We start from the raw sequence: 21,292 nt of genomic DNA, 5'->3' as shown, positions 1-21,292 counted from the left end.
GAAGCAGGCTTCCTGCAGAGCAGGGAGCCCGATGCGGGACTCGATCCTAGGATCCTGGGATCATGACCTGAGCCGAAGGCAGACGCTTAACGACTGAGCCACCCAGGCGCCCCAGCTTAATTTGTTTTTAAAAAAGGAAAGAAAATAGGAGTGTGGGGAAGCCTGATTTCAGAAGCAAGGATGAAGCCAGAAGCTAGAGGAGGCACAGGGATACTGAGATGAGCTCCATGTCTGGGGAAGGAGAGAGAAAACCAACATTAGAGTGGGGGGAGGGGGAGTGAGTGCTGTGATGGAGTTCACCCAGGGAGCTGGAAGGGTACGGAAGAGAGGTATTTCAGCAAGACTCATAAATTCATGTTTTCCACTTAAGAAATAGTTCCCAGTGGGGCACCTGGGTGGCTCAGTCGTTAAGCATCTGCCTTTGGCTCAGGTCATGATCTCAGGGTCCTGGGATCAAGCCCCGCATCGGGCTCCCTGCTGAGCAGGGAAGCCTGCTTCTCCCTCTCCCACTCCCCCTGCTTGTGTTCCCTCTCTCGCTGTGTCTCTCTCTGTCAAATAAATAAATAAAATCTTAAAAAAAAAAACAAAAAAGAAATAGTTCCCAAAAGTCTCTTCAGGACTCAAAGAACCTTTCATACTTCAGAAAGAACTGGGCTCAGATTCCAAGTCAGCTCCTTCTCTGACTACACAAACTTGACCAAGTTACTCTACCACTTTGAGCCTACAGTTCCTTCTCTCTAAAATGAGGGTGATGGGGAGCCTGGGCCGCTCAGTTAATTGAGCATCCAGCTCTTGATTTCGGCTCCAGTCATGATCTCAGGGTCGTGAGATCAAGCTCCGCATCGGGCTCCGTGCTCAACACGGAGTCTGCTTGGGATTCTCTCTCTCTCTCTCAAGTAAATAAATAAATCTTTTTTAAAAATAAAATAAATAAAATGTGGGTGATGGTGACAACAGTGGCTACTTCACTGAGCTGGGAAGATTCAACGATGCATTCCTTGAAAGCATTCTTTGTCAAGCATTTAGCACAATGCCTGTGGTCGTCATCATCATCATTTAATATAATATTAATAATAATAACAATAATTCCTGGCTAACCTTCCCCCAGGACTAGAGAACAGGGAGCAGTGCTTCCAAGATGCCACAGAGCAAAGTGTTTATAAAGAGATAAAAGACTGGCTTCCAGGGTCTGCTTCAGTGGTAAACAAGAGCAGGCAATAGCTAATAAAATTTCAAATTAGCCATGACTTTTCACAGCCCTTCAATTGTGCTTGCTGATTTAATGGTCAACGTCCCTGCTCACTGGGATTGAATAATGGAGCATTTCTGCGGAGTTATGGATGCGGCAGCTGAATCTGTCAGGCTAACATCAATAGCAGAATGCAAATAACCCATGGCTTGGGCTGTAATTATGTGTTTAAGCAATGTCTGACAGGGGCAGCACGAGAACGTATGATGGAGCCGCCATCCGCCGGAGGAGACAGGTGCTTCGCTAGGCAGTTAGTGGGCGTATCTGGGCTCTGGTACAGGAGCCACGAGTTAGGACCCGGGACCATGCTGGGGTCAGAGGAGGCCTTTCCTCCACATCTCAAGATGAATCTGGGAGGTGAGCAGACCAAGGACAAACGGCCCTACACTTTGGTGAGCCATGGTGTAGACTCAGGGACAGGAAGGGGGGCCACCTCTTAGGAAGTACTTACTGTGTACCCAGTACTCTGCTAGATTTGGGGACATATACTATGTTTTGCATTTATGTCACAAATACTTATGTGACACTTTTATAATCCCCTTGTAAGACACATGGGGAAGGGGGGCCAGAGAGTTTAAGTAACTTGCCCCCAAGTAGTAAGTTTCAGAGCCAGGGTTTGACCCCAGACAATCTGGGTTCTGGAGTCCAGGCTGTTGATGCTGCACTACCCTCAAGGCAGTCATGAAGTCTGGAATGCCATGCAGAAGTAGGCAAGAAAGACAAGGGATTTTTGTCCCTAATTTACTAAGGGAAAAAAAACTGGATTTCAGGGAGGTCAGGTAGCTTACCGGAGGCCACAATACATCTGAGGCTAGTAAGGAGGCTTGGGGGGCCACCTGTGTGGATGGGGCACCGTATCTGGCTCGGGCTATGCTGTGCTCTGGTGGGCGGAATCTGTATCGCAAACCCTGGGAGATAGAAGCGAGGGAGGCATGTCAATGATGAGAAGACTGGGGCTCAGAGAGTGAGAGCAGGCATCCATCCACGGGCATGCTTAGGGGCAGTTCTGGGACCTGAGCTGCAGCCTGAGCCTCATGATGCTCCCACCATACCACACTGTTAAGCTGAAGTGAACGAAGATAGTGGTTTTCTGGCTTTCGTGGACTGTCATTTGGTTTCATCCCCTGTGCATTTGTCAATTCATTCAGTTCTCATTCGTGTAGTTACTTCACAGCCATGTTTTAAACTCCTGAACTAAGAGCTGGGGACACAACAGAGGTAACCGGAACAGGATCTAGGTCTCCAGGATGGTGGGGTGCCCAGCTTATTAATAAGCAAGAGAGGCAGAATTTGAACCCAGAGGAACACATGCCCTTAGACTGCTCTCTGCAACAAAGCAAACAGACTGTCACCCTGGGCTGTTCCTGTCCCCCACTCCTGGCTCTTATTGCTCGTAACCCTTAAATTTCCCTCCAAACCACCCACTTGTCCCCACCTCCACTGTTCCTGCTCTGATCTCTTGTGCCCCGTGCAACCTCAGAGACGCCCTCGCTGCCCGCCGTGGGGCCCCCAGCTTCCACTCTGGGCCAGCTTCAGTACCCCCTCCTGGTTACAGGAGAGCTTCTTTCAGTGATGCAGATCAGACGATGTCCCCCTGGCTTTCAACCTTCCAGGAGCTCCCACCGTCCCCGTCCTGGGGGTGATAGGCAAACTCCCTAAGCTGGCCCACGTCCCCGATACTTCTGCTTCCACCAGCATCGACAGTCTCTTCTTGGGCTCGTCCCTCATCTTCCGAGTTGAGCTGAGCAGCTCAGATGTTCAGTATGTTCTCCCACCCCTGGGCCCTCATAAAATTCCTTCTGTCTCTTTGAAAAGAAACAGAAACACCTTATCCCCACCTGTCCCCCTGTACACGGGCTTGTCCGTCTCCCCGACTAGATGAGTGGGCTAGGAGCAGATCTGAAGCCCCTGGATCTCCCTGCAAAGCCCTTGGCTTATGTCAGGTCCTTAATCAAGTGTCTCAGTGAGTGGAAAATAGAGACGTGAACGAAGGCATTGTGGACAGATGCGGCTGGTAGACTGTAGCGGTATGAACTTAATGCTCTGTCTCCCCTGCAGATGGCTTGCTGGACTGCATGGACCCTGACTGTTGCCTCCAGCCCCTCTGCCATGTCAACCCGCTGTGCCTGGGCTCCCCTGACCCTCTGGACATCATCCAGGAGACACAGGCCCCCACGTCCCAGCAGAACCTGCACTCCTTCTACGACCGCATCAAGTTCCTTGTGGGCAGGGACAGCACGCACATCATTCCCGGGGAGAACCCCTTTGATGGAGGGTGAGTCCCCTGGGCTGTCGTGGCTGTCTGCGTGAGAACTGAATCACCTCTTGGGCCACCGTTGGGGTGGTGGGGGTGGGAAGGAAGCCAGAAGGGTGGGCATTGAAGGCTCTCCATGGAATGTCACGGGAGGCAGAGAAGCAGCAGCCTCAGGTGCCCACACTTAGAAAACTGCTATCCCAGGCATTTGGAATTTTAATGAGCCAAGTTGTGTTGTTCCCGCTGGGTGATAGATGGAGAGAGTGAGAAATCAAAGGTCCAAGGGGAATCTTGGATCAATACCCTCTTTGCAGTCAGCTCTTACTGATTCTGCCGTCTCCAGACTAGCGGAAACGCTTTAACACTGTTCACCCTCAGAGCCGATGTCCAGAAGATGGTGGGGGGTGGGGTGTAGCGGCTGGCCCCCCAGGCCGTCTGCCTGTGCATTCTTTCACAAGTGTTCAGTTGTGTCTGTCACCCACTGGACAGTTGTTCACTGAGGTCCACTCTGTGCGAGGTCCTGTGCTGGAATCACAGAGGTGAATAGGACACGTCCCTGCTCATGGGTCACTCCCAGTCCACTAAGGGGACAAAAAAAAAGACCTCCAGGGTGATCCACCAGAACTGTGCCCTCAGGGTACTCTGGGACCGTTGAGGAGGTGCTCCTGCGGAGGGGAAAACCATGACTTAAGGACAGAGTCTTAAAGATGAGAAATGATTGGCTTGGCCAGGGAGGGGAGAGTGTTCCCAGGAGAGAGAACAGCTTGTACAAAGACCAGGGGCTGGAAAGCGCACGGGGCCAGCAAAAGGCCGCTCTCTATTCTCCGCTCCCCCGACTGGGCTCTCGACCCAGGCATAGCATCCGAGAGTGACCTGTAATAATTTCTTTTGAATGTCTTCCAGTGTAGGGATGCCTCTTACATGCAGAGCTTTCTCTAAAGCCAGCACAGTTCAGTTCAGCAGTTACAGATTTTGTCCCTTCTGTGTCCATGACTTCTGTGCCAGAGAGTTCCTGGCCCACGGGGACAACGGGCTTGTGGTGAGGGGTGGGAAGGGTGAAGGCCATCCTCAAGTTCTGTTTAAAGGGGGAGATCAGCAGGGCTCAGGCATCACTTGGGCCTGAGGAACGCAGGAGTCTCTCGCTCAGATGCCTTGGGAGATGGTGTTGCCTTCACCAGGTTGGGGATCCGAGAGCAGCAAGATGGTTGGGAGCCAGGTGATGACCTCCCCCCTGCACAGTAAGGGCAAGGAAGGGAGATTTTGTAGTTCATAAGCTATTCTGGAGCTCACATGGAGGTCAGAGGTGTTGATTTGGGAGCCTTCAACAAGCAAGCAGGAGTCAAAACCAGGAGCACACAACAGTTCGCTCGAGGCGAATGTGTGAGGGGGGGAAGGGCAGGGGCCGCAAAAGGAGCCGCCCTGGGAGGCGAGGCATAACTGGGGATCCAAGGAGAAGGCCCCCCTGTTGGGGCGGGATGGAGCCCGGGTTCTGGGCTTCACACCACAGGACTGTGGGGTCCAGAGCACCTGCCTCCCACTGCCCCCATCCCTCCTCACAAGAAGCAAGGACAGGACAGAGAGAGTGAAATGGGGGAGTACTCTGAGCCCAGTGGGCGGGGTGTAACAGGAGTGCATAAAATCATTCAAACTTTAACCTTTTCAGAGATGAAAGTGCTTTGTAGTCCAAATCTTTCAACTCACCTCAAGAACCTTGAGAACCGCAGAGGTTAAATGACCTTCCCAAATTCACAGGCTAGTCAAGTGGCTGAGCCAGGAGCAGAACTAGAGAGAAGAAAAACCTATTCGTTTATCTTGGTCAGAAATGCTGCTTTTGTCTCTGGGTAGGAAGCTTCCTGCTCTTTTATTCAATTGTGTGACTTTGTATATGCTTGTGGGCCTTCTCATGGCCTATGTTCTTTTAATCAACCGGAGATAGGCATATTATTCCCACCAAGGGGAATATTCCTGGCTCAGCCTTTCTTTACTGGGCCCATTATGGGATCTGATCAGGGTTCTGGCTGGTTGGCTGCCAGTGGGCAGGACCCTTACCGTGCCATCCTGATCGGTGCCAGCAGGGACCACGCCCCCTGCATGTCTTCTGGTGACCCACCAAAGCCTACTGCTTACATGCCGCAGACCCCTGGGGGACCCACACAGGCTTTCGCCACTGTGGCTCCAGCGGGTCTGACTTGCAGGGAACTTGAGAAAGCTGTACCAGGAGAAAGGAACCTTTCGACAGAAGGGGAGAGCATAGGCCTCGGAGTCAGGCCAACTTGTGTTTCCGATTCTGGCTCTGTCACTACCGGGTACATGGCTCTGGACAAGTGGCTTAATATAACACATATGTAAATGTCCATCAACCCTCTAAACTGAGTCCTCCAGGAAAGGACTGCATCTTACTCATTTTAGCACTTAGTAGATGCTCAAAACAAACATGCGTACATATTGCCTTAAACAATGAAGAAATGGAAGGAAGGGAGGGAGGGAGGGAGGATGGATGGATACATTATCTATTTTACTTAATTTTATACTGAGGATTCAGAGTCAAGGGAGGTTAAATCATCTGCTAAAAATCATATTACAGATGAGTAGCAGAGGCAGGAGGAGAAGTCAGCTCCCAGATCATTGTTTATGTATCTGTCACCTTCAGTTAAACTACAGATGCTTCGAAAGCAGAGACTGTTCATCTCTCCAAACCTATCACACTTAGGGCAAGGCCTGGAATATGGTATTCACTCTACAAATAAATGGATAACAGAAGCTTCTAAATGTTACTGTAAAAATTCCTTTCACCTAAAATGTGCCCAAACCATTATATCCCTGCTCCTTGCTCATCTAGATTTGGAAGAAACAGCGGTCTATCACTACTCAGTATCCCCAAACAGATTTTTATGTTAAAAAAAGAAAAAAAAGCCCAAGTGACCAGAAACCTGGAAACATGAGGCATCAAATGCTTTTCTCATTAGACTGCCCAAGGGGTATCCTCTGTCTTGATCTGGGTCTGCAGACCAGTGCTTATTTACGTAGTTGGGATGAAGTGGAACCCCTTACCAGGTTTGGGTTGTGGCCTGCCTTCCTATCGTAGGAAGGAATGTGGCTTCACAGAAAGTGCCCAGAGTTTGAATTTTGGATTTACCTCCCACCAGCACTGTGTGACCTCAGAGGAAAGGATTAAACCTTTGTGCATGGGCCTCCAATTACAAATGGGCAGTAATAATGACTATTTCATGAATGCCATTGAAAGGGTTAACTGAAATAAAGCACCTAGCACAGGGCTTGGTACTTGGGTGGTCAGTAAATGGTAGCATTTACGGCAGCGGCATGGCCTAGTGAAAATAACACAAGCTTTGGAATCAGATAACTGGACTTATTTTTTTAATTTAATTTAATTTAATTTAAATTCAGTTAGTTAACATATAGTGTATTATTAGTGTCAAGGGTAGAGGTCAGTGATTCATCAGCTGCATGTGACACCCAGTGCTCATTACATCACGTGCCCTTCTTAATGCGCGACACACAGTTACCCCATCCCCCCACCCCCTCCCCTTCAGCAACCCTCAGTTTGTTTCCTAAGATAAAGAGTCTCTTATGGTTTGCCTCCCTCTCTGGTTTCATCTTGTTTTATTTTTCCCTCCCTTCCCCTATGATCCTCTGTTTTGTTTCTTAAGTCCCACATATGAGCAAGATCATATGGTATTTGTCTTTCTCTGATTGACTTCTTTCATTTAGCATAATACCCTCTTGTTCCATCCACGTTGTTGCAAATGGCAAGATGTCATTTTTGATGGCTGAGTAATATTCCATTGTATATAAATGCCACATCTTCTTTATCCATTTATCTCAGACAACTGGATTTAAAGTCTTTTGCATCCACTTTCTGCCTGTGTGACCTTGGGAAATTTCCTTAACCTCTCTGAGCTCCAATTTCTTCATCTGTAAGAGTGGGGTAATAATGTCTACTTTGCAGAGTTGCCATGAGAATTAAATGAAAAAAACAAAGTACCTAAAGTCATCACCTAGTACTGGCCACACCAAAAATGTTTGCTAATTCTCTGATGACGATTATGATGATGGAGAAGAAGATGATGATGACGATGGTGATGGTGACGTTGTTAAAAAGAACTTCTAACTCTTTTAACTGGAAGTGCAACTTGATAGTAACGTGTCCTCCAGGGAAGTCCAGCAGCCACCGAGAGAGGAGAGAGCTTTAGACTGTTGAATTCTTATTTGAGGAAAGGAAAAAGCAGCACTGTGCCAGCCAGCTGTCAGCTGGGGTCCTTGTTAGGGAGGAATGGCACTCCTCCAGAGAGTGGGGTTTCTGATGAGCAGGCAGACCTGACTTGGTGCCTGTGCCTGACAGAAAAACCCACATTCTCCTGCACCCCATATGCTGTAGCACAACGTGTATGGTCTGCACAGGAGTCCATTTAACAGGCCTCACGCTGCCGGCTGTCACCCGGGGACGCGGCAGCATTTCTGAGCCCAGCGAGCATGGGCAGCCCCAGAGGTGCCTTCCTGCACGCCGCAGGCTCCCAGCTGTGTGTCTGACTCAGGGAGGCCTGACCCCAGGGCTGGGATGAAGAAGCAGGAGGCTCTCAGGTCCACCAATGACACCAGGAATTCTATGGAGAGCTTCTTAGGCTTCTGTGCGGCACCCCAGCTTGTGCCCAAGGTCCTGGAGCGGGGGTGGCTCTCAGAGAAGGAGGGGCAGCAGGGCTTCAGGATGTGAGGGCCCCTGCCAAGCATGGTAGGCTCTAGGCTGGGCTGGACTCCTTGGAGGAGAGCACAGAGCTTGACTCCAAACTGAAGCAGAAGGACTGCCCGAAGGACTTGGAGTAAGGAAGGCCTCCCTCGGGAACCCTGCCTGGCTCATCTGTGTCCCTAGAGCCCAGCACAATGCCTGGTCCAGAGCACGTGTTTCATACAGTAGCATCTCTGTCTGACATTCTGCCCCTGCCGTCCTCAACTCCATGTAAGTGGTAGGATGTGAGTGGCTTCTGCTGACCTAACACAGGTCTAAAGTAAGAGGGGACAGAGCAGACAGGAGAAGCACCATCACCAGATTAAGTGGCTTGAATACCGTCTTTCCTTCCCAGCCTGGAGGCCCAGACCCCATCTGCTCAGTGGAATGCCTGTCCCTCACCTGGAGTCATGGGAAAAATATAATGTATGGTGCCCTCTGAGTGGGAAGGAAGGGGCCACTCGGGTCTGTAGGTGGCAGATGGATCCCCAACTGACCATCCATAAAAGGAGGATGGATAACAGGACCCAGACTATAAAGCTTGGGATCAGACAGTTGGGAAAGAGAGGGAAGCATGAGACATTTCCTCCTCAGAGACCACTCAAGGCCACTATGTCCCTATGATACAATTTTGGTTGCATCTCTTCTCTTGGGAAGGACAGGCTGGACATAGGGCAGACAGATCCCTTCAGCAAATAGTTGTGGATCACCAATGCCAGATCGTAGGAAGAGGTTCTGACAAAAGAACCATCCCTGAGTTATTTGAATATTAGTTCAGTGTAGGTTTGAGGACACTATGGGTGAGAGAAATGTGATGTTGTCAAGTCTTTCTGGGCCCCTGTAAGCCTAACAGCTTATCAACTCACTCAGATGAGAAAGTTGGGTGTGGACAGATTGCTATGAAAGTCAGCTGATGGGGGCGCCTGGGTGGCTCAGTCGGTTGGGCATCTGCCTTCAGTCGGTTGGGCATCTGCCTTCAGTTCGGGCATGGTCCCAGGATCCTGGGATCCAGCCCCGCATCAAGGTCCTTGCTCAGTGGGGAGTCTGCTTCTCCCTCTGCCCCTCCACCCTGCTTGTGCCCTCTCTCATTATCTCTCTCTCTCTCTCTCAAATAAATAAGTAAAATCTTAAAAAAAAAAAAAAAAAGTCAGCTGATGGGACACACTGAGCCCAAAGAGAAAAGACTTGAGGAGTCGGGACTTTAGAAAAAGGATGGGGGATGGGTGACCAGAGCACTCATCCCAAAGGAGGCAGAGGATCATATGCTGTGGAGAGGGTCAGATCCTCTGGAGAGCAGAGACTGGCCAGGCTCTGAGGGGGTACAGAGCTGCCACACAACACAAACTCTGTTTGGTACATACTGCTCCATGCAAGAAGATATGCATCCATAGCCCCCTACCTTGAGGGCTCTTCATGTGTCCCATCCTTTGTTAGTCATTGAACCCCTAGTGCCAAGCAGAGAGGTTGACACAGACTAAGCCACACGGATGGCAGAATGAATCAGCGAGTCAGCCAATCAGCCAGAGCTGAGTGCCTGAAGAGGGGTAGAGACAAAGCATCCCAAGAATTCAAAAGTATGGCCATCACCCCTTAGGGGCTGCATCTGGCACCTGTTTGTGTCTCTAGCACCCACCACAGGCCTGGCCCAGAGGAGCCAACAGTATATGTTTGTTTTTGAAAATGAACGAGTGAGCCAACAAGGGAACTTTCACTGAATGAAGACTTCCGGCGGGGCACGGCCTTTGGCCTGAGACAAAGATTTCAGTGAGGATGGTGGGCCATTAAAACATTATTTATCCCATTAGTGCATCATGGAATCAATGTCATGAGTCGCAACTATTTTTTTAAAAAGAAGTAAATTTAAATGGAATGGGATACAATGGAATGGAACGTATCAGTGCAGCTCCGTGAAAAGGATAGGTACTGCATGAAACGTGGTCGGTTGTGTGCATGCTTGTGTACACGTACTACTGATAAGCTCCATTGCTTAGTGTTGGCTTCAGTTGAACAAGACTTAAAAATGAACGGAGCACTGGGTGTTATACGCAAACAATGAATCATGGAACACTACATCAAATAAATAGATAGCTACATAAGATAGATAGATGATAGATAGATAGATAGATAGATAGATAATAGATAGATAGATAGATAGATGATAGATAGATAGATGATAGATAGATAATAGATGGTAGATAGATGATAGTTAGATGGTAGATAGATAGATGGTAGATAGATAGATGATAGATGATAGATGATAGATAGATGATAGATGATAGATAGATAGATAGATGATAGATAGATAGATGATAGATAGATAGATAGATAGATGATAGATAGATAGATGATAGATAGATAATAGATAGATGGTAGATAGATAAATGATAGATAGATAGATGATAGATAGATAGATAGATAGATGATAGATAGATAGATGATAGATAGATGATAGATAGATAATAGATAGATGGTAGATAGATGATAGATAGATAGATAGATAGATAGATAGATAGATGATAGAGACATACATACACACATGCATGCCTTCTAGACTGAGGAACTGGCAAGACTTTCCGGGATAATCGGAGAATTGAGAGAATTTTAATGTAGATGGAGCATAATTATGGTGCTACTGTTTTCCAAGTCAAAAGTCAAGAGCCATGCTCTAACATTTGAAATCAAGATGGTCTCAGGAAGTCTGGGGTACATGATCCTGGTGTGCAGAGGGGGCCTGCAGGACAGGGGAGAACACGGGGGGCCATGCGGCCAGACAGGTGGGTTTGGGGCAGGAACCGAGAAAGATCGGTCCCTCGCCTGTTCACTAACCAGATCAGAGTTGGTTGTCTCAGTTAGGACTTAAAACTGGCTGTAAAGAGAAATGAAGTCACCTTGATGCCATGTCAGTCATTCAGAATTTCCTTCAGATCCTTTTATAAAGACACGAAGTTTCCAGGAATTTTGAAAGCAAGGGTTTCCAAGAGGACAAAAATAATGGAAGGGGTGGGGGAAGGTCACATATGCGCTCCAGTCTTTCATCAGCGCCCTGCAGATGTAGAGCCTTATGTGCGTATCGGTGGCAGAGCGCTTACAGAAGGGCATTTGCTTGCCACGCCACCTGCACCCCCAGCCCCAGGCCTCGGAGAGCCCTCAGAGAGGCTGAGCAGTAGAGACCATCTAATGGAGCTCAAACACCAGCTTCCTGACAGCTGGCCTCTGAGTGAATTTATTATTGAATTACACTCCTGCGTTTCAGAACAAGCTGAGCTGACAGGCTACCCCATCAGTTTAAGAAAAGGGGGGTAAGGAGAAAGACAATGATAAATTACCCTGGCAGAAGATGGAAGAAGGTAAAGATCCTGCTTCCTCCAAAATGTCAGCCATTATATATTATTCATGTTGGTTTTTAAAAAATCCCTGCCCACATTGAAATGAATGTTTATGATGATAAAGCAACTAGGTGAATTTAATTCAGGATGCAGGCAGCAACTTCTCACATCATCCTGATGAGCAGCTAACAACTCCTCTTCTGCCACTTGATCATCCCTTTATTGATTTCAAAGCCGAATTATCATCTCTGTTTGCTTGGTAGCTTGAGCCTGTTCCTAGCTGTCCATCACGGGCAGCTTTTGCAGAGGATGCTGTGCTGAAGCGGAAACCACTTGGGGTTTACGGGGAGAGGGCCTGCGTTCGAGTCCTTGGGCAAATGAGAGCAGATGACCTTGGGTGAACGAGGCTCCATGTCCTCATCTGTAATGTGGGGCTACCAATTCCCTCCCTGCGGGTTGTTTGGAAGATTAAATGAGATAAAATACCCAAAAGCCTGCTGGCTGGCACGTAGTACACATTCAGTAATAACACCTACCATTAACCGAGGATGATCCATGCATCGGCATTGTTTGAAATGCTTTGTAGGTTTCCTAAGTAGTAGTAACACCTTTACATCTCCCCCCAAACCATATGACATAGGGACTTCATCACCCTTCTTGTACAGACGGGAAACTGAGGCACAGAGAAGTTGAGTAACCTGGCCAAAGACACAGGGCTTGTAAAGTGGCAGAGTCAGCATTTTTTAAAAATATTTTTAAAAGATTTATTTGTTTATTTTAGAGAGCAAGCATGCAGGAGCAGGGGGAGGGGCAGAGGGAGAGGGAGAAAGAGAAGCAGAGTCCCGGCTGAGCACGGAGCCCCAACACAGGGCTTGATCCCACCGCGCTGAGATCAGGACCTGAGCTGAAATCAAGGGTCAGACTGACAGAACCACCCAGCTGCCCCAGCAGAGCCAGCATTTGAAGCTGAACCAATCGCGCCCAGAGCCCCTGTGCCGAGTCTCTGTTCTCCACTTGGTCCTCCATATTCCGATCTGTCTGCATCTTCAGTTTGGAAGTCTGTATAGCGTGATGCTGCTACAACTCCACAACCCCAGCTGGTCCTGACTTTCTGTCTAATTCTGTCCAACATGATGTAAAGCTAATGTGCAGTAGGTCTTAGCACTTCCGAGCGCAGCCTCAGAGGCAGGTAGCCTGGGCTTGCATCCTAGCCCCACGCTTTGCTGGCTCTTGTGACCTTGGACAAGTCTCCCTCTGTGCCTCGTTTTTGCCATCTGCCGTATGAGGATAATAATCCACACCTCATGGGGTTGCCTGAGGATGAAATGAGATGTAAAACACTTACGTGTCAGGGCAGTACGCTTTCAGTAAGTGTTAGTAGCCCCTGTCACTAATAGCAAGAGTTAGCATGAGCATTAGCAAGGACCTTAGTATTTGTATAGGTTTTCATGTCACTACGAGAGCCAGGAGAAGAACAAGAATCTTATTAGCCAGAAGCTTTAGTGCTGTTACGGAACTGATGCAGATGTCCCAACACCATGGCAGGCAGAGGTGAATGGACCTTGAGGTCATCAGCTCTTTGTGGCAGAAGAGGGAACTTTGACGTCAGAGAAAGCTCTTGGCTCAGCAAAGGAGTAGCAGGACCCTCCTGCATCCTGGAGAACCCGGGCTCCTGAGTGAGGGCTCTCTCAAGCAGTAATTCCCATGTTTGTGAGTCAGGGACTTATCCGACCCTGATAAATTTCAAGCAGTGAGAAGTAAAAATACTGGAAAGCCAAGCATCGCGTTACTAATACTGGCCTCAATGAAGTGCTTCGGGTCAGGACTCACCAAACAGCTCTGCAGTGAGTCTAACCAGCTCTCCAGTCTGATCCTGGAAGCGTCAAGAATTGGCTCTAAGTGAACCCTGCGGTGACTGGGCTATGATGTGGAGAGATACTACCTCTGGACAGTGTTCTGGCAAAAGAAAGAGATGTGCCCGTGTGCCTTCCCTGCCTCTGCCTTCTCCTCCCACCCCTGCAGGGCCCTGTGGGTCCAACCTGCAGGCCTCTAGAACCAACTCCAATCTGAAGAGAAGGCTTCGAGCAGCCCCAGCTGCTCAGTCTCAGGTCCTCCAACTGCTCTCTTATCTGACCAGTGGCTCGCCAGCTCTGCCAAATGGGTTTCTGCCTTGTCCCAGAATCCCAACCACACTTTTTGTGCCCCAGTTCTTGAGGTAAGCAAGTCAGTACCCCTGCCACCCAGGGACTCAAGCCTTGCCTTCTCTTGCCAGGCTCTCACCCCTGCCACATCTGATTCTGGAGCTCCATCCCTGCTCTGCTCAGGAGCCTGGGCATTATTACCTGGTAACACATGGGACATCCACATCCAGGCTGCCTGCCCCTGTCCAGTCCTCCTGCCCTGTCCCTTGTATGAGCTGGACTTTCTGCCGGCCCCTTTCTGCATCTCTGCTCAGCATCGTCCCCATCTCAGGAAGTGGGTCTCATTGTGGTCCATCCTTGTCTCCCCTTTCTGGGCAAAGCAAGAGAAGTCTCCCTTTTCCAGGTAAAAGCAGGACCCATCCTGTGCTCTGACAGGAAGATAGGACACGCAGTCACGGAATGGACTTGTATCCTGAGAGACTGTATCTGGAGTCACGTTTTAACAGAGCTGTCTCGAGTTTTTCTAACAGCACAAACCATCTCCTGAGAATTCTTCTCAGAAGCAGGCCTCTGGCTACATAGCACAGAGAACAGCCTATCTGGACATGTCACACACCTTCCATGTCCATGTCCCCAGTGTTTCCAAGCCACGTCCCAGGCAGGAGCCTTGCCCCTCCAAAATAATCTCTACTGACCAACCACTCTCAGTCCTGCTTCTCCTTTGCCACAACCAATGGATTCATTTCTCTGACATATAATGAATAGTCAAGGGCTCTGTTCTTGTGTGCACCTTTGTCGGCCAGCAGAAAATATTCCAGAGGGTTCAGTGGGAGATGACTCAGCCTAAAGCATCAGCATTCAGCAGCCAGGTTGCCCACAGGCTTGGGTGATCTGACCTGTGGCCTGGGAGCTCATGCTCCCTGAGTATCTGAAGGGCTCAACAGCCACGTGAAGCTAGGAGGTCACAGAATGGTGGCTTCTGAGCGCTGTAGCCAGTCCACCCTGAGGGCCCAGGAGACGCTAGTAGCTGCTGGGCCATCTTATCACTAGATGCCCCCAGGTGGTGTCAGAAGTAATTTAACAGCCCTGTCAGCACCCCAGCTTTGATGTGTTTGGGGGGATCCCCACCCCGCTCCAGAGATCACACACACTCACTTATAAATGAGGGGGTTGGATTCAGTCACCCCCAGGCCCCTTCTAGCTTAAAAATTAAACTTCTCCCATTAGTCTGAAGAAGAGTGTGGATTTTTCTTTCCATCTCCCCAGATATCTACAAAACAGTCTGAGAGAAGCTTTTTCTGAATGAACGGGAGTACTTCCCTGTGAGTTTATTCCATATCCCAGCAAGTGATCTGGAAGCCTCTGGTAGAGTCTAAACTGAACCCCATTCCTGTCGGAAGAACAAAAGTGAGGGTGCGTGGGCAGAGCCTGGAGCTCGGCTGTAAGAGTAGGGACGTTTGTATGTCATACTGGCGTGACGTGGCAGGCAGCCCCCCTTTTTATCCCATACTAGTTCTACTTCTAGATACAAGGATTTTTTTAAAAGTCAAATTATATTCATTCCAGAATGTGAGCTACTCAGACAAGGGGATTGTGTCTCATTTACTGTTAGTTATTTAACTGCTTAGAATATAATAGGAAATAAAACAGAAACAGCAGGCACTGCCCTCCTGTAGTTTCCATAAGCAAATAAGAAAATGGATGAATAAATATCTTCCCTAGTGCCCAGCACTGTGTGTAGTACACAGTTGGTGCTTGATTAAAGTTCCAGTAACTGAAACCTATTCTCATTTACCAGGCCTCTGTCCGCGTTTCTCTTCCCTCAACCCATATATATCTGTTTTTCACTTTGGGCTCATTGAAATAACTATATTCATTTTAAATCTGCTTTCATCATTTTCTTCCATTCATTTATGTGATATTCATTGATTTCTTTCCTCAACATTTACTGAATGCATCCTATGGACCTAGTCCTGTGCTGAGCACCGGACTTACAAAGGTGTAAAGAACATGTTCTTACCCTCAACGAACTCGCAATCTAGAAGAGGAGAGGAGACATTTGAACTAATGAATACACTCTAGTGGGATAAGTATATTGTGCTGTGGCCACCAAAGGAGGGAGTGACTTCTTTGTACAAGGGAAATCAAGAAGAGCCTCACTGAGAGGCAGGCCCTAAAGGAGAGGTTAATAGGAACGAGAAAGACATTCAAGGCAGGTGAACTAGCTGAGACAAAGGCAGAGAGGCATGGAAATACATGCCCAGACAAGGATATGAGAAGTAATTTAACATGGCAGCAACACAAGATATGAGAATGGAAAAATGGGATGTAGCCTGCAGAGGCCAGCAGGGGCCAGATCCTGAAGGGTCTTCTGTGCCAAGCTGAAGAGTTTGGACATTATCTGGAGACAGTGGGGTACTGCAGAAATGACTTATATAGCACAGAGTCCCTGGTGATATGGTAAAAGGACAGTGATAAAGTTTGGACAGTTGGAGAGCTCTTAGATTTGCAAGGCACCTCAAGAGAAGATCTGGTCCGATTCCCTGCCCTCCAGTAAGTCAGGAACATTAAAAGTTAAGTGACTAGATCCAATTCTGTTGGTTTGGACCTAAGGTCATTGAAAAAAAACAGGAAGAGCTTTGAAATAAGTTAAAAAGAATGAAGCACAACTAGAAGTTGACTTTTGAATATAATAATATAGAGCATATTCAAGATTATTTCATAAAAAGCAATCACAAACACACACCATTGTAACTGTAGTGCAGGGCAGTGGTCCCAAAGTGGGTGCTCAGGGTGGTCCATGAGGTACAAGGAGAAAATATTAGAGCATCTATATTCACTTTTATCTTAAAAAAATAAGAAAGAACGAATGTTTTATTCATGTGGAACACTGGGTTTTCACTGATTTGCTCCCTTGGTCCCAAAGTTAGTTGGTAACAAGGTGCTCTTAGAGAGACAGTGGACCTTTTTGCTGGTTTAATTCTAGTGTATTACAACATGACTACAGAGTGTGTGTGTGTGTGTGTGTGTGTAAAATCTAGTTTTAACTAAACTTGGGTATAAAGTGGTCCAGTGCCATCAAAAGATTCTTGTAAAGTAGCTACAGATCAAAGACAATACAGTGTGAGTCCAAGCAAACAAAACAATGGCAGAGCTGGTACCTCTAGTACAGAGTCTTCGTCAACTCCTCTATGAAGTTAAAACTAATAATGATCATTTTCATCCGATCTAACACAAAAGGTAACCAAGATTCAAAATTTTCAAGAATCTAAAAATAGCTAATGCAAAGATTCAACATCAGCCAGAAGACTATTTGAAATAGAGGCTCACCTCAGAGATACTGCTGGTTCGTTTCCAGACCACTGCAATAGAGCGAATATTACGCTAAAGGAAGTCAAGTGAATGTTTGGGTTTCCCAGCACATATAAAAGTTATGTTTACATTATATTGTAGACTATTAAGTGTGCAATGTAATTATGTCTGAAAAACAATGTATATACCTTAATTTAAAGATACTCTATTGCTAAAGAATGCTAACCGTCATCGGCGCTTTCAGCGAATCATAATTTTTTTGCTGATCAAGGGTCTTACTTCGATGTTGATGGCTGCTGACTGATCAGGTGGTGGTCGCTGAAGGCTGGGGCGACTCTGGCAGTTTATTAAAATAAGGCAAGAATGAAGTTTGCTGCACTGATTGACTCTTCCTTTCATGAACAGTTTCTCTGTAACATGTGACGCTGTTTGATAAGCATTATACCCTCAATAGGACTTCTTTCAAAATTGGAGTCAGTCCTCTCAAACTTGCCACTGCTTTATTAACTTGGTTTATGTAATATTCTAAATCCTTTGTGGCATTTCAACCACCTTCACAGCATCTTCACCAGATGGAGTAGATTCCATCTCAAGAGACCACTTTTGTTGCTCATCCATGAGAAGTAACTGCTCATCCTTTCAAGTTTTATCATGAGGTTGTGGCAGTTCAGTCCCATCTTCAGGCTCCACTTGTAATTCTAGTTCTCTTGCTGTTTCCACCACATCCACAGTTACTGCCTCCACTCAAGTCTTGGACCCCTCACGGTCACCCATGAGGGTTGGAATCCACTCTTCCAAACTCCTGTTCATGTTGATATTTTGACCTCTTGCCATAAATCACAAGTATTCTTCATGACATTTAGAACAATGAATCCTTTCCAGAAGGTTTTCAATTTACATTGTCCAGACCCCAAGAGAATTGCTATCTATGGCAACTATAGCCTTATGAAACATATTTCTTAAATAATGAGACTTGAAAGTGGAAATGACTCCTCGATCCATGGGCTGCAGGATGGATGTTGTATTAGCAGGCATGAAAAGAACATTCATCTTGTACATCTCCATGAGAGCTCTCAGGTGACCGGGTGCACTGTCAATGAGCAGTGATATTTTGAAAGGAATCTGGTTTTCTGAGCAGTAGGTCTCAATAGAGGGTTTAAAATATTCAATAAACCATGTTGTAAACAGATGTGCTGTCTTCCAGGCTTTGATATTCCATTCATGGAGCATAGGCAGAGTCGATTTAGCATAATTCTTAAGGGCCCTAGGATTTTTGGAATGGTAAATGAGCACTGGCTTCAACTTAAAGTCACCGGTTACATTAGCCCCTAACAAGAGAGTCACCTGTCCTTTGAAGCTTTGAAGCCAGGCACTGACTTCTCCTCTCTAGCTATGGAAGTCCTAGATGGCATCTTCTTCCAGTAGAAGGCTGTTTCATCTACATTGAAAATCTATTGTTTAGTGTAGCCACCATCATGATTTATCTCAGCTAGATCTCCTGGATAACTTGCTGCAGCTTCTACATCAGCACTTGCTGCGTCACCTTGTACTTTTATGTTATGGCGACAGCTTCTTTCCCTCTGCTAGCTTCAGACTTTTCTTCTGCAGCTTCCTCATGCCTCCCAGACTGCATAGAATTGATGAGAGTCAGGGCCTTGCTCTGACCACTCAGACTTTCTCCATACCCGCAGTAAGGCTGCTGTGCTTCTCATTCGTGCATTCACTGGGGTAGCACTTTTAATTTCCTTCAAGGACTTCTCCTTTGCTAACTTGGCTAACTCTTGCAAGAGGCCTAGCTTCCAGCCTGCCTCAGCTTTCGCGACAGCCTTTCTCACTGAGTTTAATCATTTCTAGCTTTTGATTTAAACTGCTGGAACGCTTAGGAGCCATCATAGGGTTATTAATGGGCCTAATTTCAATACTGTCGTGTCTCAGCGAGCAGGGAAGTCTGAGAAAAGGGAAGGAGACCAGGGAACAGCTGGCGGAGCGGTCAGAGCACGCGCATTTACCAATTAAGGTCACCATCTTACGTGGGCACGGTTCGTGGCACCCCAAAACAATGACAGTAGTAACATCAAAGTTCACTGATCACAGATCATCAGAACAAATATAATAATGATGAAAAAGTTTGAAATGTTGCAAGAATTACCAAAATGTGACACAGAGAGACATGAAGTAAACAAATGCTGTTGGAAAAATGGCGCCAGTTAGACCTGCTTGATACCAGGTCGCCACCACCCTTCAATTTGCAGACATGCAGTATCTGTGGAGCACGATAAAACCAAGTATGCCTGTGTGCGTTTTTATCCATTAAACCTTGCACCAAATGCATGTTATTCTTTCCAGTGTTAGCTAATGATGGCGGCACATGTGTACAAGTCGTTCATAAATAGAAATAGATCCAAAGAGCCTGCTCAGACACGTGAACTCTGATTGTGAAGGCAGCGCAAACAAATTGAGATTCTCCACTACTTAGGTGTGTATCTGTGCCAGAGGGTAAGTAGTTTGAGAGGTGAAATGACTTTGCTGAGCTCTCATGGATGATAAATGACAGGTCCTTAATTTGAATCCTGGCTTTCCAGCAGCTGGAGAGAATGGGCAAGTCCATTCCCTGTCGAGACTTTATTTCCTCACCTTCACAATGAGAAGTAGGAAAGTTTAGAAAGGAAGGGCCCCTCTAGCATGTCGTGACCCAGTGGGTTCCCAAGAATACGTGTATAGATGAAAGACGTCAGGCTAGAAAAGCTGGCTAAGGACACTGAGGCAGCTCACTGAGATGGAGAGCTGGAAAGAAAGGACAGGGGACCAGCTGGTGTGGCCAGGCTGGAAGGAAGGTCCTGGAGGCCACGGCGGGGACAGGATCAGGCTTTGATAGGAACCCCCTTGCTGGGCGTAGTTTGACAGGCCATGGAGTGGGACTTCTCATGTGGGCCCAAGTGAGGTTCTTACAAGATGTTGAATAAAGTCTAGTAGATGCTGGAAAGATCCCCAATCAGCATGAGTTAGCTGAAAACAGTTTAAGGATCCGTTTAAGTCAGGCATACAAAATCTATTTAACGTATGTAATGCAAAGGAGTGATTTGCATAAACAAGAGTGGCACAGAGTAACCAATACTTTAAATCGGAGAAAAGCGAAGGTTCCTTTTTGCCACCTAGATCCCAATGATTATTCCATTCTCCTGAATACCAGTTTCAGTAGCTGTTTTCAGTTAATAACTAAAAAGTTAAGGGGCACCTGGGTGGCTCAGTCAGTTAAGCCGCTGCCTTCGGCTCAGGTCATGATCCCAGGGTCCTGGGATCGAGCCCCGCATCGGGCTCCCTGCTCAGCGGGGAGTCTGCTTCTCCCTCTCCCTCTGCCTGCCTCTCTGCCTACTTGTTCTCTCTCTCTCTCTCTCTCTGTCAAATAAATAAATAAAATCTTTAAAAAAAAATAACTAAAAAGTTAAAGCTACAGCTTTCCTCCCTTCACCTTCCTTTATCTGAATCGAATAACAAATCTAACTTTTTTTTTTAAGATTTTATTTATTTATTTGACAGCGAGAGAGGGAACACAAGCAGGGGGAGTGGGAGAGGGAGAAGCAGGCTTCCCGCTCAGCAGGGAGCCCGATACGGGGCTCGATCCCAGGACCCTGGGATCATGATCTGGGCCGAAGGCAGACGCTTAACGACTACGCCACCCAGGTGCCCCACAAATCTAACTTAATTCCTGGTGTTCACTGTTTAAAGTCTTCAAAAAAAAAAAAAAAAGAGGTGCAGGCAAGGAGGCCATCAACTCCAAGCGGTAGAGCTACAAGCTGAAGTGGGACCGGTCCCCCGGGGGTAAGATGCCGTGTTGGCTGACCAGCTAAAGAGGGCCAGCCCCTCCAGACCTCTTTTCCTTGGCCAAATCCCTGTCAAGGTCATGTGGCTCCAAGTTCTCAGGCATCACCCCCGCCTTCAGCTACAGAAACACATCAGTTCTTTATTCATCCAGTAAATAATGTATCAAGAGCTTACACTGTGCCCTGCATTCAGATTCCAGGGCAAACACCCGTTTTGGTGGAGGCGTTCTTCTGCCCACTTAGAAATGAGCATCAGTTGTGCTCAATGTTAGGACTATAGCAGTGAAGGTGATGTGGCGCCTGTCTTCAAGGAGCTCATGGTCTGCCGGGGAAGAAGACGGCTCCCACGGCATGACAGCGCTGAGGTTTTACAGAGGCAGGCCAGAGGGGCGGGAGCAGGGGTGCCACCTGGTGAATGCTCCGCGGGGGTCCCGAGGGTAAGCAGGCG

The 21,292-nt window shown here is 47.5% G+C and overlaps 1 protein-coding gene across 12 annotated transcripts in view; it reads left to right on the top strand.

Annotated features, from left to right (window-relative positions):
- TENM4 (teneurin transmembrane protein 4) overlaps positions 1-21,292 on the top strand; it is a 711,025-nt gene that overhangs the window by 612,563 nt on the left and 77,170 nt on the right. For all 12 annotated transcript variants that reach the window (XM_081798927.1, XM_081798926.1, XM_081798930.1 and 9 more), the window contains one exon: positions 3,308-3,524. In XM_081798927.1, the coding sequence (XP_081655053.1) occupies positions 3,308-3,524 (217 nt within the window). The remainder of the gene's footprint in view (positions 1-3,307; positions 3,525-21,292) is intronic.

Source organism: Leptonychotes weddellii, chromosome 11 (genome assembly GCF_054177405.1).
Source record: "Leptonychotes weddellii isolate Sample4059 chromosome 11, ASM5417740v2, whole genome shotgun sequence".
Lineage (NCBI taxonomy): Eukaryota > Metazoa > Chordata > Mammalia > Carnivora > Phocidae > Leptonychotes > Leptonychotes weddellii.
The sequence above is the reverse complement of the archived record's forward strand: the minus strand, read 5'-3'. Positions and strand labels throughout refer to the sequence as shown.